Genomic DNA, 25,568 nt, shown 5'->3' with positions numbered 1-25,568 from the left:
GAGATGAAGAGCCCTTTGTGCTGCTCCCTTCCAGTACCTGAAGGGAGTCTACAGGAAAGAGGGGAAAGGGAGTTTTTTACAAGAGCAATGTAGTGACAAGACCAGGGATCCCTCTGTAAAGGGAAATGAGGCCATCTCTGTGTGTGTTTCCCTCCCTTGTGGTCTGTTAGGGACCCGCTGTCCATCCTAGTGCTGGAAAGTCAATGCTCTCCCATGCCTTGAGCATTAAACTAAAAGAGAGTAGGTTTAGATTGGATATTAGGAGGAAGTTCTTTTCTGTGAGGGTGGTAAGGCACTGGAAGAGGTTGCCCAGAGGAGTTATGGATGCCCCATCCTTGGAAGTGTTTAAGGCCGGGCTGGACGGAGTACTGAGTAATCTGGTCTAGTGGGAGGGTGCACCCATGGCAGGGGGTGGAATGAGATGGTCTTTAAAGCCCCTTCCAACTCAAACCGTTCTGTCAATCTACGCTTGTAGGGGACCCCCGCAGCGCTGTGCGGAGGGTGTGCGGGGCAGCGTGACGTCACGCGCGGCACCTCGCCGTCAGAGCCGCGTGACGTCACGGCGGGGGCGGGGCGGGCAGGGAGGGGGCGGCAGGTGGCGCCCGGCCGGGATGGGATGGGATGGGACGGGAATGGGCGGGATGGACGGGGCGGGCCGCGCTCCCCGCGCTCCCGGCTGACAGCGGCGGCCCCGGCGCGGCCCTGCCCTCCCGGGCGGCGCGGCGGGAGTTGTAGTGCGCGGCGGGCGGAGGCGGCCGGGCCGGCCCCGGGGCGGACTACAAGTCCCAGGCGGGGCGGGCGGCGGCGCTGTGTGTGAGCGGGGCCGAGCCGAGCGGGGCGGGCGGCGCGGCGGGGCTCGCTCGGCGCCGCGGCCGTAACCTCCCGTCTCTCCCTCTCGCAGCGGCGGCGGCGGCGACGATGCAGGCGGAGTCGGGGATCGTGCCGGACTTCGAGGTGGGCGAGGAGTTCCACGAGGAGCCCAAGACGTACTACGAGCTGAAGAGCCAGCCCCTCAAGAGCAGGTGGGGCGGCGGGGCCGGAGCGGGGCGGCGGGTGCCCGCCGAGCATCCCCGCGGGCGCTGCTGCGCAGCGGGGCGGCCGGGAGCGCTCCTGCCATAATAGCGGCGTTGTTGGCGGAGGGCGGGCCGGGCCCGCGTTATGTAAAGGGCATTGTTGGCCGTGCGGGCCCGGCTGTCCCCGGGGCAGCCCCCGCCGGCCGCACCTGCCCCCGGTGAGCGCCGCGGCCGAGACCCCCCGGGCGGGGCCAGCGCGGAGCTGCGAGGGCTTGTGGCATCTGAGGTTGTTCTTGGTGGGCTTTTTTCTTGTTTTTTTTTTTCTCCCCCCCCCTCCTTTTTTTTTTCCTCCCCTGACTTTGAGAGTAGGTTTGTTACTTGCAGTTGCTTGGGGATTGGAAACTTTTGGTAGGTAGGTCACTTTCTTCCTAGAGTGTTGGTTTTTTTTTTCGCCGAGATAGACCCTGTTTGCTTATCTGGAGCGGCTGCGTCGCGTAGATATGGTCTGTAAAGGGAAATGAGGCGGTTTCTGTGTGTGTTTCTCTCCCTTGTGGGCTGTTAGGGACCCGCTGCCCGTCCTAGTGCTGGAAAAAGAAAGTCAGTGCTCTCCCGCGCCCTGAACATCAACCTTGTCAGCGATGGCACGTTTCTCCCTCCTCTTTTTTCATTCAGCGAACCCTCCATTTCACCTCAGTGCTCTCCTCTGCTGAATATAAGGTCATTGCTGCAAGTGTATTGTGTTTGTAATCACGTCTGTTGTTAGCCTGTCTCTATATTCGTATTTTGAACACTGCTCTTTGTACCTCTGTGTGCAGTTGAAAAATGAATAAGAAGATAAATATTGAAAAAAAAAATTGTGCTAGAATGACTTTAGGTTGTACCGTCTGTCAGACTCACTTCAAAGTAAATACAAGAATTTTTGATGATCCTCTGAATGTTTTAGAAACACTGAAAGTCTTGTAGTAAAAGATGTTAAAAATTCTCTCGCTGTCACAAGGGCTGGAAATCTGGGGCCACCTCCTGTGGCCTATCTTCACAGCAACCCTGCCTCACACTGAACGTATGGTACTGCTGAGGAATGTTGCAGGTAGTGGTGATATACAGACTAAGGGGCCATCCAGCCAAACCAAAGTTGCCAGAACTCCTTTGCTCTGCAAGGTTATGCAGGGAAGTTGCCATTATCAAGGTAATTAGCTGGGGGCCAGGCTAATGTGCAGAGAAGGGTTCATCAGCAGTGGTGGGTGGCAGCTGGGAGACCCACAGGGCTTTGGGTTCAGTGCCTGTGTTGCCAATGGAGTGCAGCAGTCACGACAACTGTGCTGTGGTCCAGGAGCCCTGTTTGCACCAGCTGCAGGTTCTAACTGGTGTGCTGGAGTTCTCCCTTTATGGTTGTCCACTTTGTAGTCAGCAATTTGTCTGTGCTTTCCTGGTGTGAGCAGTGGAGCATAGAAAGCAAGTCTGCGTTGGAGCTTAGATGGCAGGTCTGCATTTGACCTTGCACAGATGTTGCAACTGCTTTTAATTCCTATGACTTGGTGCTCTGGGACCTGAATGTATCACTGTGTTGTTCTCTTCTCTCAGGGGGATGTCAATAAACTCTGTAATGAAAACTGGAGTATTTGGCTGTCTTGTAAATGTTGTCACTTAAAATTTCCCTATACTGAATTTCCCTGGTACGTCCTTATTTGATACTCCTGCAGAGCCAGCACTGCCCACCCTTTGGGTTTAAGGGGACCCCTGTGTCTGTCATACTCACAGCCTGCTGGTGCCTCAGGCCAACATCTGTCCTGATGTTGGGTAGGGGAAGTGACCAGCTTGCCCCCCTCTGCCTCGTGTCCCTCCACACGTACCCACTTCTATGAGAAGAGGGAGCCCTGAGGGTGGAATAATAATCCATGGTTTTTCTGGCAGACAGTGAACTGACATGTTAACCTCAGCATGGAGCCTGCCCAGCTCACGTACAGCTCTTACCTCAAGGTAGAGTCTCAGTTGTCTTCCTGGTCTTGTGGGAGATGAAGATGCAAAGGAGTCAAGGGCCCTGCTGGGTCCGTATAAACCTGTCCCTGCAGCCAGGCTGATAAAGCTTGATGATAACAGGAGGCAGAAGTTGCTCACAAACCTGTTTGCTTCATGATCATATCTCAGAGGACTTCTGTAGTCCTTCAGCTTTGCTGAGGCCTGAAACCAGTCTGACTGATGATTATCGAGGGTATCCAGCATCACCCTGCTGCTTTCTCTTGTGGATGTAAATCAGGAGTAATTGCAGAGCAGTAAGTAGAATAGCAGCAGGTCAGCGTGGTGTAGTTGTGGGACTGTGGCCGTGGGAATTGCTTTCTTACCCTCTCCACAGCCTGGCTCTGGAAAGGTGGCTGGGGAGCAAGTAAGCCAGAGGCAAGAGCTGATGTTAGGAGCTGAGTCTAAACAGCAATCTGCTCTTTTCCCTGGTGAGAACTGCTGATTTCCTAGCAACATTCAGGGCTTTCTCTGATCTTGTAACTATAAGAGGTGAGAAGCACCCTTGGCTTACCATAGCAGCTGAAATTGTGAGTACAGAGAAAATCCATCCCACTTAGAAACAGGTAAGAATATCAGTGCTTTGAACCAAGAAAAAACATTTTTGTTGCCCAGTTTAACTCAGCCCTGCTGATATTGTTGTCCTTCACTCAGTGAAACTCTCCTATTCGCTTCCTCCCAGATTGCTTGTTTTCCAATACATGACATCCAGTTAAATGTTTCTCCTCTCCAGTGTGCCCTCACAGTTACTCCATCCCTATTTCATAATTCAAGTCTGCAATCCAAAGCCGCAAGGGGTCCAATAATAAAAGGTTTTTGCAGTAAATACTGTACTAACTCGGGCCAAGCCACAATTGAGTGCTAGAGGCCAAGTTAAAATGTAAGCCCAGCAAAAGCTTTAATCACAGGGGATGGAAGGAATACATGGGGCCGAGATAGATCAGTTCCACCCATATTTCCCAAACCCCTACGACTCATCAGAAGTTGGCTCCTTGGGCAAAGCCCTACCTACATTCAAGGGTTCTCTGGAATTTGCCATGGTTGAATCTCTTTGAAAACTGAGATGATGTTTCAGTTGCTTTGGTTTCTCCAGAGTCACTTTTCACTGTGGGAAGAAACTGGACTTTAAGACTAGCCAGTAAGACAATGAGATCTGTTTTTTTTTCCCCTCATATTCATACTTTGTTCCTCTCCTGCCATATTCACAAGAGATAATAGTTTTAATCTATAAGTACATACACTTAAATATGTATGTGTTTGTGTAATGAACAAGCAAATAAGATTTCTTTCCTGGTACAAGCAGTGTACAATGAAATCGATGGAGTTTTATTACCAAAAGTAAACACAGATACTGACATGTCTGCACGCAGTCAGCAGGGTGCTGGAGGCTTAAATTACATCTGTCATATTGCTAATGTAGATTCTTTAAATCATTTGACTTACTGTAGGGATGTTTTGGGTATCAAACTGGTATCTGGAGGTGAAGACTGTACAGCCTGCCTCTGCACAGGGCAATCTGAACTAACCCAGGTGCGCCAAATGCAGCAAAAAAATTCTATATTCAATTGATTTTTCTCTGTATTTTTTTGTTCTCTGCAATGTGTGCCCACTTGGATTGTCTGTGAGACCTTGCCAGCAAATTATTGTCGATTGTTGTAATTTACTGCCTTGCTCTTAATAAAGCCTGCAGGTAAATTACTGCTATTTGTGCCCTTTTCTGTTGCCTGTATTTTCAGGCTGGTTAAAAAACACCCAAATGATGTAGTTACCAAAGTATTTTTAGTGGAAAAAATACTAGGAAATGCATTTAATTTGCATGATAGTTTCTTAGGCAGCTTATTTTTGTTTTATGAGCAATGGCATTGAGATGTAGAGTTTGTCATTATTAAAGCAGTAATGTCTTTGTAAAATTCTCATCATTCCTACTGTCCAAAGGCCTTTTTTTTCTTGCAAACCTTCAATATTATATCAGCCAGTGCCTTATCTCTATCCATTTAGGATCCTCTATAAAGCACTCCTTTTTGGTTTTTTCCTCTTTTCTAGTGCTGTGCTAAACACTGAAGTCTTGATTTAGTTAAAACTTCCCTTTTAATACACAGTGATTATTGAGGAAATAATAATTTCACCAAAGAGGCACACATTTTTGAAACGTGGGCTTACTCTGTAGCCAAAGAGGATTCTTCTAAAGTACCTTAGTGCCTTAGCCTGCAGATGATCAAATTTAATTTTGTAAATGAACTTTGCAGCATGATTGAATTTGAACTTGATTACATTAGGCTTAACATTGAGTTTGTGCCTATTGGAGGTAGTCTTTTCATATTACTGCTATTTATGGATCTTATTCAAGTGTTTTATATTCTGGTTGGGTTCTGCAATGCAGTTTGTTCAAGCTACTGCTTATATCTGTTCCAGTTGTGCAAGAAGTGGAAAATATCCTTTATTTAGAACAGGTCACATGTTCTTGCATCCAGGAACCGCGTCTCAGTGTGATTAAAAAAAAATAAAAATGTATCTTGGAGGAACAGATTTAAAAAGTTCCTGAAATATTTTTCCGTCTGTTACAGAGGAACATTACGTATTTTAAACTGAAAGGTAATAATAGCTGAGCTTAAAGTGCTACGTAGGCTAGCACTGCCTGAAATCAGTGGTAAAAGTCTTAGCCAACGTCAGTGGGAGTAGAGCTAAGCCAAAAGTATGTCTCTGAAATCTCTCCGGTAACATTTTTGTGAGTGAGTCAATAATTCCATGTTTATTCTGCACCTCAAATTCGCTTCACTGGGAAGGAAACCCTCACCACATCTTTTTGTACTTTTTTATCTCTGAAAACAGTCTTAAAAGAAAAGTCTGCAATTGGAGTGTCGATTGTATAAACATGTGGAGACAATAAGTGGTATTTCCGTATATTTCTTTACACAGGGAGCTGGTGCTGCTCCATGTCTGTAGCAGAGCATTTTCCATGGTGAGAGATCCTGGGTGACCTTTTCTCTCCTGCAAAACTCTCACTCTGTTATTTGCAGTAGGCCTTTGCTATTTAGCAAGGAAACAGAAATAGCCCATGAAATTCAGTTCAGCATTTGCTTTGATACGAACTATTGAGCGTCACCTTTTTGCTTCCCTGGCCTGCTTTCCTCGGGAGGGTTTTGTTTGGCTGCCAAGCTGATCAGAGAGGGCACAGATATTTTGAGGCCGAGCTGGCTGCACTGACTGTGCATCTTTTAGCAAGCACATGTGTTTTCTTTTTATTTATCAGACTGCTGGCTGCGTTAGTTGTGTGTAAGTACATATGCACTCTGCTTGAAATAAATCCATACCTTTCTGGTGAGCAGGAGGCTTCCCTATCCTGTTATTGATTTACGGAATCCAGGTGATAATTTGAATCAATATATTCTGTCTCTTAAATGGCTGAAAATAAGACTGTGCAGCCCTGTTGGTGGATAGCTGGGCTGCCCCTGGTACTGCTCATTTCCCCACGTGTGGTGGAGGTAATTTCACAAGCTGCTGGTCTAGAATTTTTGAGGCTGCTGTGAACTTACCCATTGTCATGAACAAGTCATTGCAGAGCCTTTTTTACACTGTGTATGCTTTTATTTGGAACTTAGGGCAATGCACCAGAGGTCCTTCCCAGCACGGTGGTAGGCAGCATGACTAATTCCTGCTGTACAGTTTGGTTGGGATCTAGAAGAAAACTGGGAAGCGGGAGCAGAGGAGACTTGCAGATGTGCTATTTTACAAACAAATTCAGCCTCTTACCACATTCTATGATTAAAAGTTTAATGGGAAGAAATCTGTACAACTGCTTAAAAATGAGGGTACAGGAGACACCCGTTCTGACACTTAACTATGCAGTCCTCCTGTTTCTATATTTGCTTTCCAAAGCAACATACTTTAAGACTTTGAAAATGAAACAAGAGTAATTTTATGTTTACTTTTCTGTTAAAAAAATTGAAATTGTGTATTGGCTTTTAATTGTCTTCCGAGAACGATCTGCTCTTTCGGTGTTGAGAACAAAATGAGAGTCCAACTTCCATTAAACTGGTCAGGCTCTTGGCCATTATTGTCTGTCTCGTTCTATTTTGGATTCAAAAAGTTTTTGAAATGTACGGACTGTAATGTTTTTGTTTGGGGAAAAAATACACTGTCTTTAGTATAATTTTTTGCTGGAATGAAGACAACGTGATTAAGCAGCATGGCATAGCAGATTTTGCTGGACAGTTAACTGTTGCATCACTATCATATCATACCAGAACTGTGATTTTTCTTTTTTTTTTTTAAATTTTCTCTAGTTAAACAGTAACAGCACAACTAGTGGCTTGTTTGTAGTTTTATACTTCATTTCATACTGGGGAAAAAAACAGCATGGGAAAGGGAATATTGTTGCATATTCATGATATAACAAGGCAACTGCTTCATCTGCAACAGCTGTAAAAAACTGACGCTGCTTTGAGTGTCAAGATTGAAATACTCAGGCTCACTGGAACTTAGTCTTGAAAGATCAAACCTGCTCTCCAGCCCATGTGCAAGGTAGAAGTTCCATGCTGTTTTCAGTGTTAGGCACCCCAAGGATCTGCTCGCTGTGGGGAGGCACTTGCAGTTTTGGATGCCTTTTGAAAGGCTCTGTCCCAGTATCTTTGCCCAGAATTTCAGTTTGTGACTTGTATAGGCCCCTGTCATTGATGTCTGTGGGCTTCACCAGAGAATAAGTGTTTCACAGAGGTCATAGTAGTGTCCAAGTGCAAGAGGATAGTGTGAGTATCACTGGTACAAGCACAGAAATGGTGAAAATTGCTAAGGAAGGCTTGCAGTACAACTTCTAGCTAATACTTCAACCACTAATAGTGCCTTTGGATCGAGCTCATTTTTTCTGGTAACATCTCTGCTGCAAGGGCTGCTGTAATGTTTGTGTTAGCAGCTTTCTGCCAAGCATGCAAGCCAGGGGCTGGTGGTTTTTAGCTTTTTTTCTTCAGTGGTGATTATGTAGAAACGCTCTGTAGGCTCCCCCCACCCTGACCTGCTGCTCGCAGCTGCTGCATGGACTGGACTGGCAGGTTGAAGGGCAAAAATGTGTTCCTGTGATATATAATTACTTCTTCTAGCATGAGCCAACAGAGTTGCTTGCTGTGATGATTGTTACGTATACTGCTATGTAAAACAGAATGCAAGTGTAATGTAGGGTTCGGGCTAGTATTTTAATGTTGTAATTAACAGCCTCTAACAGTAAACAAGTTTTTTTTTTTTTAAATCAGTTCCCATGAAGATTATTCCTTTACAATGCAGGCAGACATACATCTGCAGATGTGGAGTTTATGAATTCTGTGTTGCTTGCAGAAATGAACATTGAGAACAACCAAATGCCTTTTTTTCAGACCCTTTTTCTCTCGCTCTAGAACACCACAGGTACGGTGTCAGGTGGCTGGAGACCAGTCCTGCAGTTGGTATTTCATAGGGACATTACGGCTGAGGGAAACAGCTGCACTGGAGACGATGCAGCTGTTCCCACCTCTGGGAAGAACTGGATTCATCCTTCTAAACCGCTCCCCCAAAAACGGTGATCTAGAGGCACAGGTACGTTGCACCTCTGTTTGTGCTGCTGTTCTGACACAAAGTGGGCACAGACCCACCCGGACCTTCTGTTCAGGCTGGTGTGGCTGGGTGGAGCATGCTGGGGGTCTGCTCTTCTCAGACCATCTTGTGAGACTGACTGTGAAGAGACCACTGAAGTTTTGGAGGGTTGGAAGGACGTTTGTATCTGTTCAAACCTACAAAAGCAATCTTTGCGTGCAAGGATTATGTGCCTGGTTTGGCCTACTGTTACATTAAAGAGTTTGTTTGTGGTGAATTCTGAGGAAATTCAGTTGAATATATTAGTATTTTGGGTTCCTGAAAAGATGTTGATCATCTTTGAGGTATTTAGGCGCTGGAAGCTTGCCAAGTTTAATGTGTTTAAAGCAGCACTATGATAACAATATATAGCCTGTAACCCAAATGCTGAGACACTGCTGCTTTTCTTTGCAAGGATGTGACAACACAAACTGCAGAATGAATGGAGGAAACCTCGTAGGGCAGAGACTCTGGGATCTGGAGATCTAAGAAAAGTAGTAGGAAATGGGAACAACTGGCTTGTCCCAAATGAAGGATGCTTGGTAGAATGGAGATGGGAACATTCAATGATTGTTACTAGCCTTACTGCCAGGCATCCTGTTGTAACATGTAAACACATGAAGAAAATAGGAATTAGTGTGATCCTTTCTGGAGAAGAAGCAGCTAGCTAGAAAACTTGGGATTGGAGGTAAATCAGTTGGGAACTGTTTCAGGGTGAGAAGATGGGACCAGACTTTGGAAGCTGTCAGATAGGGAGAGATTGGAATGTGGGCAAGGGGGACGTGTGGTCCTGGAGCTTAACTGGGAGGTTGGAATAATGTCATAGAGATGGAAAAGGATCATTGAGATATCTGAGTGGGAGAGCCTGGCTGAACATGTTTTGTGCACGTTTACTATTTCCTTTCAAGATTCTTTGGGCTTTATCTAAATAAAGGAGAGAGTTTGTATAAAGTATGACTTTGGAAATGCTTTTTCTGGATGTGTCTCTGCATGATAATATGCAGCTGTAAAGCCAAATTAGGAATACAAACTCCTTCTATAATGTTTGTGAACTTCAGCCTGGATAAATAACAGTTGCAACCTGAGAGAATGAAATCAGAATAATATTGACATGTGTACACTTGCAGGAGGGAATGATCTTACAGAAAAGCAAAGGGAAAAAGACTCCTATGGGCTGTTCATTGAAAGCTGGAAGGAGTTCAGGGGGGTGTGGGTCTCTTGCATTGTGTCCCCTGGGATGCCATTAACTGCTGTGTTTGGGTTTCTGCTCTATCTAACAGGCTTTCTTTTATTTGTACTAAATATTTACAATTCTACCCAAGCTCAGGCAGCTAAAGGCACATCCCAGATGTCAGTCTGTCCAGCGAAGCCACAGGCATGGCTCAGAAGAGTTGCTGAGACCATTTATTTATTTACTGCTGTTGTAACACGAAGGTTGCTATCTGATAAATAATTATTCCACCCTTGGAGAAGGTACATTGTAAATCTGTTAAGCTGCTCCTTTGTTTGTTGGGCTTGTGCATAATGAGTTTGGAATTTAAGATTAGTAGTGTGCTGTGCAAACTGCTCATTTCGTGACCTCATCCCCCGCTCGGCTCGCCTGCCTGTCCACCTGTCACATCCTGTTGGACACTTAGGGCTGTATTCATTAGGGGAGCTTTGGGTTTAGCGTTGCATCATCTCATTTTTATGTGTTCTGCTGCCTAGTGGAATTTAAAAAATAAAACAAACATGAGGTGGTTGTCTGGGTTCCTTAAAGAACTCATGAGGGAAAGGTGGATTCAGAGAAGGCCTGTGAGCACCGGCCTGTGGAGTGGGGGATTGGCTGAGTCAGGCAGGGAAGGGTGCAGGAGGCTGGTGTTGGTGCCAAACGCTGTCCCTTGAAGATTTGGTTGTTGGTTCTAGGTGAGCTGTTGCTAAACCCTCCTCAGAGTGACGTGCCCAAGGCAGGTGTGCTCTTACAGAAATGAGGAAGAGCAGGTAGTATGACATCCCCCTACCCCAGCTTTGTCCACTCAGCACATAGAAGTTTGGAGTTCCAATCCTGACTGTGGCTCAAGACACAGGATTGAAAGTGCCCACCATCCTTTGGAGTGCCCAAACCAATAAACTTCTTTGAGGTGTCTTTTTTGCTGAAGCTACTCCGTTTTGCCTTGTATAGTATTGATTGAGCCTGATAGGGGCAGGAGTGACTTGGTGTAACACAAGGGAGTGAGTATTTGCATGGGATGGTTCTCACCCTCCTCCAGAAAATAGCTCCTTGTACAAAGTGGAACAGCTCTACCAGGAGGCAAGTAAGATGTGCTCAGAAATTAGGTAGTTTTCAGTTCCATCTGTTTCTCAAAAATTAGTTTTCCAAATCTCTGTAGTTGAGGTCACAGCATGAAATATGGGGACCTGCTTGAAGTAAGAGTGGTGATATTTGGGGCAGAGATAGTTGGATGAGGGGAGGAAGTCTTTACAGTTCTGGGAACCAGAGAGTCCTGAACTGTTGCAGGAAGGCATGGAATTTGAAGGGTGATATGAACTCTCATGGCCAAAAGGCCTCTGAGAGTGGTGTATGTTGGTGAGGAAGCTTCAGGCAAAGGTGGATATTAAGAGTGACGACAAGTATATGTTATTTCTTAGGAATGCTTAAATTTTTAGGAATGTGAAATCATTTGTGGTACAGCAAGAGAAGCTTGAATCTGTGTAGAAGTGAGTTACAAAGGAGTAATGTGAGTAAGGCAGGGGATGAAATAAGATTACGTCTGTATCATAAACTTGTTTTTTGATTTAGCTTGTTGCATAATTTACAGTTTCAATCTAATTGCAAAACTATTCTGCAAGTGATAATTTGGTTCCCAGCTAATGCAGCTTTTGATGCTGCACAAAGCTGTGCTGTTGGAGCTGTGAGCCCTGAAGATGCTGTGGACCACCAAGGACTTTGTGATTTTTGAGTGTGTTGAGTAATGTAGAAAATCCTGAAATGGATCTGCCTGTTTGAGGTTCTCAAAGGTCATGAAGCTGCCCCTGCAACAAAAACAGGGCTGGATGGAAGGGGCCTGGTGCTGCTGCACATTTGCAGAGCCGAGGAGGGTCTTGAACCTTTTTGGTATTTCCCGAGGGAATCAGCCTCCTTACAGCATCTGGGAGAGATCCCTCTGAGCAGGCAGTAATTGTTCTCTTTCCAAAGGAGTCCTTGTTCACGGAGGAGGGTTAATTATCCCTCAGTTAGCCTTACTAATGAAGGTGCTTCTAAGAGTTGTGCTGGGGTACCACGATCTCCACAGGACAAAACTCCCCTCCTCTGTGTGTTCAGTGGTCTCTTGCTCTCATCTGGCAGGTGTGTTCTTGGCTCTCAGTGGGGATCTTTAGGGACTTGCTCTTTGAAACTGTTGGCCATTTGGGCTTTTGCCTTGCAGCACCACTTGAGACTATAAATAGACCTGCAGAGGAACAGGTCCAGTGATCTTGTGTTCCCGAATGCTGTGCCGAGTGTCGCGCTGGGCACCAGCTCTGTGAAAGGAGGCTGGTGAGAAAAGGTGGCTCTTGCAGTGAGCTGGAGCACCTCGATGGTGGCTTCATCAGCAGGTGATCCCTCCATTTTCATACCCAGAGCTTCTTCTGGGCAGCTATTTTGGGTAGGCACAGAGACAGGGACACATGGACACTGACAGGTCCTGCTCTCTGCAAGGACTGCAAGTGGTGCAACGTTCAGCAGGTCCTGGCAATGGTCTTGTCTCTGCCCTCCTGGCTGGATGATGAGGGAAACCAGTAGCACCGCATGGAAAAGCATTAATGACCTACAGAAGAAATGCTTTAGTGATTTCTTACAGTTTAAGAAACTCAGTTTAAGTGCTGGGTTTGCTCACTCGCCTGTTTTCTCCTATTGTTTTTGAGGTGTACTCTGAGCTCCAGGTTTATGTGGCTATTAGTATCCTCCCCTGCCAGGGTATAACTCCTGTCCCGTTGCTATGAAGCATTTTAGTGAGATGCCATGAGATGCCATGGAAAAAGGATGAATCCATCTGTAACTGGAGAGATATTTCTTTTCATGGCTCATCTTTTGCTGATCTTTCTGATCAGTTTTCTGATTCTGCTGGTGGTGGATTTGAATGATTTCAGATGTTGTCATATTATTGTGTGATGCTTGTTTCCCATCTGTAATTTAGTTCTTTTGCATTGAGATTTATTAAATAACACGGCATAGAAAATTGCAGTATCTGTCCTCGTCTCTTTTCAGTGGGTTCATGTTTTGTGGCAAGGACTTTCACAGCTCTTGAAATTCTAAATCTCTAATCACTATTTAATCTAAGACAGTTTCCCCGGTATTTAAAGAGCCACAGAATCAGGCTATGCTGTGGAGAAAATAGCAAATTTGCTAAATTTGGCTGCTTGCAGAGTCATCCAAAGTACATGAGTTATTCAGTAGGTGCTGTTTGGCTTCTTGTGCTATAGGGAATGCTGAGGTTTGGGGGTTTGGTAGTGGGGATGCAATTCCTCCTTTCTGCATGTAGCACAGGAAAAATTAATGGTTGCACTAGGAGCTGCGTGCAATATATTTGGTGGCACTTAGAGCTGCAGAGCGCCCCTGGCAGCAGAAAGGTGGGTGCTCTAGAACTGCAAGATGGTATTGATTGTGCTACATTTCTGCTGGAACAAAAATATAATGGGCTCAGCATTTGCACTTTCCACTTGTGTGTTGTTTTCTCTTTATTTTGTGTATTTACAAAATGCTATGCTATGCAAACTGCTGGTTTGGTATTTGCTGTGGAATGAAAATCATCTGGACAATTTTACTGAATTTTATCGAAGTTTTTGGAAACAGGCTCTTTTCTGTTCCCTGGCATCTTTTTTAGATGAAGATGAGAATTTGAGCTAAAATTCAGGGAGGTGTCTATGTGCTGGAATTTTAGAAACAATTTGGGCTTGTTTGAGGTTGTAAAAGTAATTGAAATATTAAAATAATATGTAGTATCTCCCAAAAGCATTCTTCCTGAGCAAATGCCTACATTGTCTGTCCTCCCCCCCAAATGTACTTTAAATCCTTGGTGTAGTGGGAGCTGCAAGCTGAGAAAGCATCCAGTGTTCAGGCTGAGGCTATTTTGAAAGAGATCACCATTAAATGCCAGCTGAAGTTAAGCATATGTTTAAAGATCTACCTTGATTAGACCTCTGTCCAACACAACACTTCCATATAGTCTTTATTTCAGAATACTTAATAATTCAGTTGGTTTTGTACTTGCAGATTTGAACACAAGAGAGCTCTACCCTGATCCAGCAGGCCTTAAGCATGTGAGCTGTGCTGCTCGAGACTGTGCTTTGGTTTCAGCTCTTGGTTTGAGCTGAAATCCGTGTTGTTGGATTGGGAGAAGAGTGTTCAGCATATGGCAGGCTGCTAAATCTGATGTACTTCTGAGCCCGACACTGTGCTTTTAATATGTTCCACTTTCATTGAAATACTACTTAGAAAAGTAAAAAATCCCACTAGAAGAAGATAAATGCATAATCTTTTCAACATGAGATGCAGAATTAACTGACTTTCTGTATAGTCTATTTAGCAGAGGATGAGCACTATCAGCTGGGTTTTTTGTTGTTTTTCTCCCAAAAGACTTAACTGCCCATTTATTTCTGATGTCCTGATGATATCGTTTGAGATGAGTATTTAGATTTGCATGTGCTTATATCAAGAAGAACAGTTCCTTTAGCCCTCACATGTGTGTTTGCCTACTGTGATAGCAAGTGCTTTTGTGGCTCCTCTGGAAAAGGAGCTGGATGTGACCACAGCTTTCTGGATCCAAACTGGGCTGTTCTCAAAGCCAACCACAATGCTGTCAAGCCTGCTACTGGGTGTCACATGGGCGGGATCTGAAGGTTTGGAATAGGGTTATTTCCAACATTCTGAAGTTTTTCCCAGTGGCTTTACAGGCTCACAGAGTCATTGAGGTGACACCTCTGGAGATCATCTTGTCCAGCTCCATTGCTCATCGTTGAGTAGTGGCTCAGAGGCATGTCATGTTGGGTTTTGAGTATCTTCAAAGACAGAGGCTTCCTAACTTCTCTGGGTGACCTGTTCCAGTATTGGACCCTCACAGTAAAAAAAAGTGTGGGGTTTTTTGTTTGTGTTTTGGCGGGTTTTTTCTGAGTTACACATAGACTGTTTTCTGACTTCTGTATCACTGTGTGGAGTATGCAGGCAGCTGCACAAATTACACTCGTTCAGCTTTGCTTTTTGAAGTAAGACGGGGGTTACGTTTCTTATCTAAACTGTTGGGATTTGCCCTAAAAGCAGTGGATTGTACAGGTTTAGTTAAAGACCTCTCGGGCAAAACTTCTGTGTCCTTTTCAGTCGTGACTCAAGGTTTTCTTACTCCTCTTGATTCAGTCTTGTTTGACACGAACTAGTTTTCAACTCTGCCATTCCCCACTGTGGATGGATGCAAAGCACCCTTCAGCATAACGTTGCATTTAATAAGCACTTCAGTGCAGAGGTTGTGTCCAGTGCTGCAAAACTATGCCTTGGTGTTGTTTGTGCAAAGCATTTGACAGATGCTCATTGCTTGTGATGTTATCTTGGCTGTTTAACATATAATAATTCCACGTGGCTGTGACTAAAATATTCCTGCTCTTTGATGCACCAGCACTAACTTGTCTGCTATGAATTCATACACTGAATTTGAAATTACTTCTAAAATAGTAAACATGAACTTTGGCCATTCCATGCTCTGGGATAAATCTAGAAAGGGTTCCTCAGTGTGCTATGCACAAAGTGCCTTTTTGTGGCCTGTAGCTGTTTCTGTTCATCAGGACAGCATACAATGCACTTCAGCCAAGGTATATTAAATAAATATCACATGGAATTGAGTATCTGATCTTCAGTTGGGACTGATCTTGTCTAGACTGTCTAGGACTACTTTTCAGTTTTGTGCAGATTGCTTTTGGCAGCTTCAAGTGCCAGCAAATCAGAGATCTTACAGAATATGTTCTTTAACTTAAAGAAAAGTTTACTAGAATGACTGGAAAAGTTTACTTCAGAGGTTTCTTCCAGGGAAAAAAAAAGTGTAGCAATTAAATAAAAATCTTTAATGATACTGCCAATAGCAAGTAAGAGTCCAGTCCTAGGCCATAGCAGTCTTACTTGATTTACTTGGTATCAGATATTGAGATGCTACGGTCTCCAGTCTGTGTTTTCTGAGGCTGCATTTGTTTCTCTGTATTCTCAAGCTCTGACATGTTTGGATGATTGGAGTTGACTGGCAATAGCATAACGTCAAGTGTAGAAAATAAACCATGTTTACTGCTCCAGACTTTGTTCCTTTTGCATTTACAATAACTGTTGAGAAATAAGCAGAAAGTTAGAGGTGGTTTCCCAAAGTAGCACTTTCTGGGGAAGAGGCTTGGTTATGTAATACCATCTTGAAGCTCCAGATGAACCTGAGACCCAGTAGACTCAATGGTCCTTCTTACTTCAGGTTAGTAGATGAGGATGATGTCTACATTTATGCAGTCCGTTCAGGATTTTCCCGTGTAAATGGGAGTGACTTTGGATGGTAGACAGTGGACAGCAATAGCTGCACTCTCAGTGTGCTTATGGCATAGTTAGCTGTTAGGTGCTTTGGTGGCAAAATTAACACTGTGAATGCTGAATGTTGGCAGATCTTGACAGTAGTTTTTGCCTCTGGGTGTACTACCTGAAGTGAGAGCTTTTTTTACCCCATTGCTTTTGTCTTCCCTCCTTTATTCTAAGGCTCACTGGTGTGTTCCAGGCAGGTGAGAAGCAGATGGGGGGAGAGGTTCTGGACATCTGCTTACAAGGCCATCACAAAATGCCACTGGAGTATCTCACTTGAAATGCAAGATTCTGGAGCAGGAGGAATCCTGTCACCTGGATCCTGGGAGGTCTTGCTGTGTGAGTTGCTGCTTGAATAAAGCTGTTGGGGCAGTTTAACTCTGCAATGCTTAACTTCAATTAAGTTGTCAAGTTTAGCATTGCTTTAGGCATTAATAGAGTTTTACTCTCACTTAAAAATCTGGTTTAGTAATTAACCTCCATTTTATTCTGGAGTTCAGAAGGTGCTCATTTAGTGCAGCAAATCTAATGTCATGTGAATTAAAACATGAAAGATATGCAGTAATGAGAAGCTGAAACAGGGTAGTGCAGAAATTTGATTATATGCAGTTTATGGGGAGCTGTGCTAAATGCTGAGTTCTTAATGAAAAGCGTTTTGAAGGCACCGCCTTGCCTCTGTATTTGCATGGTTAAGGGATGTTCTGAATTAAATTAGGAATTAGTAATGGAGTCAGGATTTCTAATGTTGCACACTGACTTTTTGTTGCACTTAGGTTTATTGTACAGCTTTTTGTGAAATCTGGGCATGGGATGGCTGCGACAGTACAGCTTCCAAAAAGTGTGAGGCATTTGCAGAGGTTGGGAGAAGAGTGTACAAAGATGGAGGGACACCTGGTTCAGCTCAGTGATACAGACTAATAGTTGAGATCCCCTTCTCTGCTGGAACTGAAGACTGAACCCAAACTCCAGGATATTCTGCAGAGTTTATTGTGAGAGAGGCACAGAAGGGTGGTACATGGAAGGAGAATTACACCTGCAGACAGCAGAGTTCCTTCACAAAAGTTGGCCTGGTCTTTGTGATTTATTTGGTAGTGCCCATATTTTACATCCTACCACAGCCATTACTGTTACAAAGAAAAGTCCCCAGCTCCTCTGGCAAGAGGACTGTTTAACTGCTCTCAGCACTGCGTACAGCTGTGTGCTGCAGCAGAGCTGCTGTGCAAGGGCAGAGGTGTTTAATTTCCCCCAGAAAGTGTCAGGTTTATTGCACGTGTGTGTGGAGTATGTGCCAGCTGGTAAGTCCCGTGCTTTTCAGGGCTGGACTGCTGGCATCATACCAGTTCATACAGGCTGACTTGCCTTTGGATATAAGGTACAGGCCTTCAAACAGCCTGGAAAACTGCACAAGTTTCTGCTGCCCAGGAGTTTTGGGTGACCTCAGAGATAAGGGGCAGCTTTCTCCTTTTCTACTGGACATTGTATGTGGAAAATGTTGATTACTCACCTTTTTTTGTTCAGGGAATCGGAGACTGTGGAAGAGCTCCAGTTCGGAACATGAACATGAACACAAAAGCATTGCAGAGCAATGCTGTCTATCATGCTTTTGCCCTGTAATGTGCATTCCTATATTGAAGTGCACTTTTATCAATTATTTGTCATTGTCTACTTCAGTTGATGTCAGAGGCAAAGATGCAGGAGGTTTGGTGTTTTTTCAGTTATCTCCTCTGTAGCTTAGGTATGTGAAATCAGAGGCTTTGTCTTCTCTATCATTTGAACGATTTAAGGGAAAAAATAGCCTCTTATCACTTACTTGGCTACTTTATTTCCAAGGCAGTAATGTGGGGTAAAAGTTCACCTTACAAATGCTGGCAGAAGGACTCTGCACTAGGCGGGGTGTGGTTTTGTGCTCCACCTGATCTCCTCTGGCTGCTGCTGGAAGGTCTGGCTCTGCCCATCTGTGCCTTGAGCCACAGTCCTGTCAAGGAGCTGGCTGCTAAATGGCTGTAAGGAGAGTTGGCTTATCTTGCTGATTCAATGGGAAAGGACCACACATGCTCAAAATAAAAAATTTTCCATCTGCTTACAGAACTGACTGGTGCTGTGGCCACACAGTTACAAGACCCGACCCAGGGGAGGGTTGAGAGCCAGACTGTGGGCAAGACTCCTCCTGCTGTAGCAGCTTGTAGTTATGTTGGGTTACATGGTACTTGAAACCATACTGCTGACCTTACAAAAACATGATAAAACTGATGTGTGAGTTGTATGGTTGCTGGCCTGTGGTTGTTTCTTTTTATGCGGTTGAATGTCTTAAAATCAGCATTCCAGCAGAAAGTGTGACAGGTACCATGCTTACAGCCAGCAGATACCTTTACCAGTGAGTCCAGTTTGATGTCTTTCTGACTGATTCTTGACATACTGAATTTCTTAAATGAATGAGAAGCATATGCCAGTGTTCTGTTAACCTGCCAGGCCTCTCTCTTCTTGAGCTTTATGCTTACTCCATAGGAACCATGACCCAAATATACTGGCTCACTGAGCTAATCATCTTACAGCTCAAGCATAGTTTAGTTAATTCTGACTAATAATTTACTGCTGTCAGCTCTGCTGCAGTAGTTATCTGTGTGCAAAGTCCTGGTTTGTAGCAAATATCACGTAATGCAGGTTTAACACAAACCTCTCTGACCACAGACTAAGCTAAGCTCTTTTAGTACACCTTGACTGTCCTCTCACAGCACACGTGGCTGCTCTGGCAGCTCAGCTGCTGAATGGCAACTTGTTTAACCAGGGATTTTGATGGGCTGCTGGAGCCCTCCTGCCACCCCTGAGGCTTGGAATCCTTTGCCTTGACTGCAGCTGTAATGTCCAAGTCTTCCTGTGTTAATCCATTTTCCGTGGAAGACAGAAAATGTAGATAGTGGATGAGCGGGGTTAAATTCTTCCAGTGAGTAGCTGCTGCTGGTAACTGTGGACTAGTTTGACAGGGTTCACATCTGTGTTAACTTTCAGAAGACAACACGAAGCTATTATGCAGTTACTACCCACTCCAGGATCTGCACATCAATTAGGAGAGGCTGCTTACTCATGCTCCTCAAAAGTTGTGCCAAAATAGCTATTACATTATGTCAGAGCCCATATTTTCATCCTGAACAATTAATCAGAATATAAACCTTGTTTCTCCTCAGCAGCTTTGAGTATAGACCGACGACTGATACAGGGTGCTTTGGAGGTGTTCTGGTTGCAGAGGGCTCCTCTGTAGTTGGCACACATCAGGGAAATTATGATGAAATGTGACATTATTTTGTCAACAGTATATCTGGGAAGCTCCAACAACAACATCTTCTGTAAACAGCTTTGTTCTGTGTGTTGTGACTTATTCTACTGTAACACTAAGGATCCCTGCTGGGACCCAGTGTCCTGTGCTGCTGGTAGGTGCTGTGTGAGCTCGAAGGAAGGTGGTGGGCTGCTTCACAGCAGATCTGCAGTCTGAGAATAAGACATGAGAAGCAGATGGCTAAAGGGGGAAACAATGAGGCAGAGCTGTCAGTGTGATGGGATGGAGTCCTAGTGCACCCAGTGCCTTGCTGTTGGCAAAACCCTGGTGGTGTCCTGCCCAGAAAAGAGCTCTTGGCAGACTTGGTGGAGGGTGGCAGGGCAGGTACACTTGGAGGTACCTCTGAGGAGGTACCTTTGGAAGTGGGATAAAGCACTGAGCTTTTATCGTCATTTGGAGGAATGTGGCATTTCTGGTGACCAGGTTTTCTTCTTGAGCATCAGGAACCCGTGGGTCTGGATCCCAGCCCTGTCCCCTTGGGTAGTTGTGGTGGTTCAGTATGGTCCAGAGATTCACAATAGCAGGGCCTTGGACAGGTATAGGATCTCAGTTGTGACATGCAAAGGAAGCAATGTCTGTGGTGAAGTGACAAAACCTGTTGTAATGAAACCAACAGGAACCTGGAGATCTGTCTCGTGGCTTTCCGGGCTACCCTCCTATAGGAGCTGCCTGATAGTGCTGTCCAGGAGCATCTTTTGCAGGAATATTTGTACTGTGCAGCATACAAATTGAATGAGATTCTACAGAGAAAACAGTACCATCACACTGATGGGAAGGCTAAGCTCTGTGCTGTAATTCTTGATCCTAATTCATGGTTTTCTGTCTGTTTTGCCAAATACCTTTAATCCAGGGAAAATGATAACTCAGAAAAGATGGTGTATGATAAAAATAGAAGCACTTGCTCCAATTCCTCCATATGTTAATGGCTGGATTTTCAGGCAAGAGATTCCAGTAAGGTGTGCCAACAGTCTGAATACCTGCATGTGCTGTGGCTCTCTTTCAATGAAAAAACTGTTTGGGTTAGAGACAAGGGTGAAGTCATTGGGAGTGTTTGGTATCTCTGTGAATTTTATTAGAAGAAATGAAGTATCGTAATTCCTGAGGTACTTGCAAGGTTCTTGCTTTAGAAATCCTGTCTTGCTTCCATTTATTTCTTCTCCATTGGAAAATTCATGGTGAGTGCATAAATTCATTGCATTGGAGGCCATCTGGAAATAGCTACATCAGGCTAAATTATACATTACATTTGATAAAAACTTTTCAAAGACCCTTTCTCTGGGGAAAGGGAGGATGGAAGCCTGGAAAAAGGTTTAATAGGAAAAACAGACAAAGATTAGGGTTCAATAAATGGGAAACTATGGTAATGTTTTCATTCAAAAAAATACATAGGCAGAGAAGTTAGATGATGATTGAATACAAATGCTGAACCATCGAAATGATCCCTCACAAATGGCTGTTCTCTTGGTTTATTCTATCTTTTACCAGTTAATGTTTATGACTTCAAGCATTCAAACCAGTTTTCCATTGTTGAACAAGATACCTGCTTAGGTTAAAATAAAAGCAATCACAGGAAATGCAATAATACAGGTTTGTAGGGGGAAAAAATAAGCTTAAACAGGTAGTAAACACATGAATTTGGTTGCTCAGGAGGCTGTGGAAGTAGCTGGTGCTACTGGACTTAAAAGATCATGGACAGACCAGATACTGAAGGGAACTGGACTGGGGTTACTCTGTCTCTTAGTTAGTTACTGTGGATGCTGGAGGGTTGCAAGCGGAGCAGAGCTTAGAGAGTAGCTGGACTTGAGACATGGTACTGAGCTGGATGGACTATGACTGTGATTATTCCATGAGTTCACCCAACACCTGGAATTTGGGTACCAGTCAGCTGAGCTCTGGCAGGTTGGATGTCTAGTTCCTTCTTTCTCTCGTTTCAAATCCGGGAACAACTTGTCCAAGTCTGGACTTATGAATCATTGCAAATGCTTGATGTGTTGGCAGCTCTGTGCCACCCAGTTTCACACTGTTCTGCTGCTGTAATTTTAAGAAACTATTGGAACAGTGCCCTCCCCCTAAAAAAGTATATCCAGAGATCTGGGAACTAATGTATGCAGCCCTCCCCCAGTTTATTTGTACCAAGCTGTTTGGGTAGGCCTTGGTATTAGTTTTAGCTGCAGAGCAGGTTTTAGTCAAGGAATCAAAAGCTTGGATATGGTTTACTCTGAGAGGATAATTGAGCCAGTTAATCCAGAATTGATGGAAAAAAAAAAAAAGCGCATCTAAGTTGGGAGAATTCAGTCCAAGACATCAAAATCTCCTGAGTCCATAAAAAAGAGCTTTGCTTTACATGGGGTATTAGTCATTATCCTGTCAGTCATGGTTTTTAGTTTGATTTAGAATTTATTTAGAGGTCTGTCATGCCAAGTTGCGCTCATCTTGGCACGTACAGGAGACTCCTTTATTCTCCTAATGCATTAGTTCAGTTGAAAAACTGAAATCTGTACTTCCATCAACTATTTTTCATATTTTATTTGACTTGCAAAGGCAATGTCATGATGTACTTCACTCTACATGTTAAAACAACTTAGTCTAGTACTTCTAAAAGGCTCCTGTCTTTAAGGAGCAGAAGCCTTGTGAGGGGGATCTGCTTCCCTTGGTTTGGCTGAGGGGTCAGTAGACTTTCAGCATTTATACTTTCAGCAGAGAAGAAATGAGGAGTTATGGAAGTGAATGGTCCTCTCCTGACTGGGTACTTTATGCACTTTGGTTTTTCACCCCACATCCCTGTGACGCCTTGACCTTTTGCTTTCTGAAGCAGACCACAAGTCACATTGCAGGTTAGCCTGGCCAGAGGAAGAGTTTCCATTTTACAGAGGGGTGAAGTCAGGGACAGTGTTTCATCTGGAAGTTGTGAATTGGGCCATTCCTTCAAATCTAGAGGAACAGCCCCCTTCTCCAAAAACTTAAATCTTTTTCCAGTATTTGAAAAGTTGCCTGTTTGCCTCTGCTAGTGTTTCCTGCCTTTTCTTTTTCTCCATTTCTGCAGTGTCAGGAAGAAAAAATAAATCTGTAATCCAAGTAATATTCTAAATATAGAAGTGCTAGTTTACAAATGAGAAATCTTTCTGATGGCTTCAAAATGGGTTTTGTAATAAAAGGAAATGTATTTGACACTGCCAGAATTTACAGTCCCACCAGAGACTTGTGAAATAACTGCTATACCAAACAGCCTGGGCTGGAATGGAGCTTGTTGACACGTACGGGTTACTGAAGGGTATTTCTGGCTGTTGCCATGAGGATGGCTTAGCAGGAAAAAATACATTCTCTGCGACTAGTGTACTAGGGCCCTGTCTGTACCATCAGCTTTTAGAACAAGCATTTTAACAGAGGGTGGTTAAAGAGGGAGGCTGTCTTTCAAATTGGGTACCAGAATATGGATGCTGGGAGCCAGGAGAAGGGGTTATGAGCAAGTCTGGTGTGAGTGGTGCAGTCTAATACTGCTTTTGGCTGTTTAACTGAGTAAAAAAGAGTTTTTGCTGGAGTTCCTACATATTTCGGGCCTTTTTTTTTCTTTCTTTCTTTTCTTTTTTTTTTTTTGCTTGCTTTCTCCAAAATCCCTTCAGGCTTTGACCTCTCTACAGCTGCTCTACAAGTAAAGGTCCCAGTTATTCCTGAGTGGGATAATGAATTTTTCATGTTGTCACATAACTGCAGAAAGGTGCCACAGTGGTCTCGGGTGGTGTCAAACACAGAGACTGCTCTCAGCCCTTTGATGAGATTTCAGCAACGGGTTTAGAGGTGAATGGTCTTACTCCATTTGACAGCAATTATTTATAGGTGCATCCAGAGGTCCAGTGCTGTTTGGTACACAGAGGCATAACCACAAAGGAATTACAGAAAAAGAGTACTATGCCATGGATTCTGCTTGGTCTAACTTAGGGGACACTGTTGATGTACTGGGGAGAGAGAAAGCTTCTGCCCAGCTTCTCATAGTGCCCCAAAATAAAATGCTATGGGAGGACCTAAAAAAATGGCTAGAAGGAAAAAACCCTCCTCTGTAGTGAACATTTCTCCTACCAAAAGTTAGTTTTCAAATTGAAAAAAGGCAGCTAAAAGAAGTATTGAAGCTTGATAAGTTAAATTGTCTATTAAACAGGGGCTCTGCTTCATTGTCTTCAGATGAAGTTTCTCATCTCATTCACTGTCACACATGAAGCTTGCACTATATTATTTTCATCTGCAGACCTCTTAAGGGTCTTATTGGTTGCCTGTGAGTCCTGTGTTGCTGGAATGTCATGGTATACTGAACATCATGGATTTGCTTAAATGTTTTGCCAAAGATCAGATATCCTCGCTGAGTGACAGTGATTTAACCAGCAAACCCCCAGTTTTAAAGCCACAGTTTTCAGCCATGCTTAGGCCTGTGACTGTGTAACCCGTTTCTATGGGTGTTGGAGCTTTGCTCTGCCTTATTTTGTGTTTTTGACGTGTGGGCTTCTGCTACCCTCACACCACCGGCCCTTGTTCGTGAGTCCCTGCTGTGCTGGGGACCACCAGGCTCTGCTCCTTCTCCATACGCAATGAAAATACCTCCATGAGCTCTCAGAGATGTTTCAGGTTACATAAACCAGAATTTAAAATAGTATCTTTTTCACAACATTTGGAACACGTGTTCCTGAATATAAATTTTCAGCGCAGTGCCAACAGAGTTAGTTTAACAGATGCAGAACTCTGTTACTAAGAATAGTTTCTGCAGTTATCTCCCCACACAAATTTTCTCCCTGGGCATTTGCTATGTGCTTATCAACACTGCAGAAGATCATATGCATGTTCTTTTTTTTCAGAAAATAGTCTGCAAGCTTTCTGCTTTCAGAAGCTATTGAAAGCACGTTCTTCTTAAGCCACACTGAGTTTCAACTGATGAATCAGAATTCTGCATGGAAAGATTTGGGTACAAACACAATAACGAAATTTAGCAATACCTTTTTTTTGTTGTTTTTTTTTTTTTTTTTTTTTCATTCTTGCTTTCCCTTGGTAAACAGCAACACTTGCTGGCAAGAATGGGAATAACAGATCAATCTGCTTATTTTCAGTTGTTGGATTCATGTTTGTCAATCATCCAGCTCTTTTCCAGCTGTTACCCAGTGAGGATTTACCTGGTGGGGAAGAAGACAGAATGTCTTTGGCACAAGCTGCAGACTCCTTCCTAGTGACATTAAGGCCATAAGAGCACCTGAAGTCGAATTCAGATTTTATTTGAATAAAAGCTGAATTCTCAGAGTTTTCCCACTAAAATGAACTGCTCTCGTGAGTTAGGCAAACAGGATTTGGTCACCAGTAAGCACAGGAAACTATATTTAAACAAGAAAGAAAGAGTTAATTGGAGGTTGCTTGTTCCTCTTTTGCCAAGCAGCAGAACTTTTATAGGCTGTGAGACTGTGGTTATTAACTAGAGTTAATGGGGATTGTCTCATTCATTACCAGACACTGTTAAGAGTAACTGTTGGTTCCTCTGTTCAAGCCATGCTTCTGTTCCCAGTGATGTCAGGAGATCTGCTTCATTTAAAAAAAACAAAGACCTGGGCTTGGTACGTTAGTAGCCATTGAAGGTGAACATAAAAGAAATACAATAGGAACAACATACTGAAAAGAAAAACACGGTTTTTAAGGTAGTTGACTGTCAGTTCTCATCTCCCAAATTTGGGGTTCAGTTTGTTGGCATCTCCAGCTGTGGTAGGTCCAACCTTCCTGGGTGTTGTCCGCAGTGGTTTCACTGATATCTGGATTTTTCAACAGTTTAAGACTTTTTCTGTAGGTGGCATTTCTTTTAGCTCAGCTTTTACAGGCTTCAGCATTTGTGATGCAAAAAATCTGTGCTGGGTATTTACGAGATTCCCTAAACATGGAGCTACTGCTCCAAGTCTGGCTCTAAGTGTTACAGTCCCTTTCCTTGCTTAAAGACCACCAACATACGGTTGGATTCTGCCTGGATTCTCCTCCAAAAGTAATTTTAGGATCTCCTGCTGGGAGAAGAAAACATAGGTGGGCCATGGAAGCTGGAGCC

General features: G+C 44.0%; 1 protein-coding gene across 7 annotated transcripts in view; it reads left to right on the top strand.

Moving 5' to 3' along the window:
• The first annotated feature begins 646 nt into the window (after window positions 1–646).
• MITF (melanocyte inducing transcription factor) overlaps window positions 647–25,568 on the top strand; it is a 103,396-nt gene continuing 78,474 nt past the window's right edge. For 3 of the 7 annotated variants that reach the window (XM_064667207.1, XM_064667206.1, XM_064667205.1), the window contains exon 1: window positions 822–1,022. In XM_064667207.1, the coding sequence (XP_064523277.1) occupies window positions 919–1,022 (104 nt within the window). In that variant the 5' untranslated portion in view covers window positions 822–918. The other 4 variants (XM_064667204.1, XM_064667203.1, XM_064667208.1 and 1 more) reach the window with 4 other exon arrangements.

This window comes from Pseudopipra pipra, chromosome 11, assembly GCF_036250125.1.
Source record: "Pseudopipra pipra isolate bDixPip1 chromosome 11, bDixPip1.hap1, whole genome shotgun sequence".
NCBI lineage: Eukaryota > Metazoa > Chordata > Aves > Passeriformes > Pipridae > Pseudopipra > Pseudopipra pipra.
The sequence above is the reverse complement of the archived record's forward strand: the minus strand, read 5'-3'. Positions and strand labels throughout refer to the sequence as shown.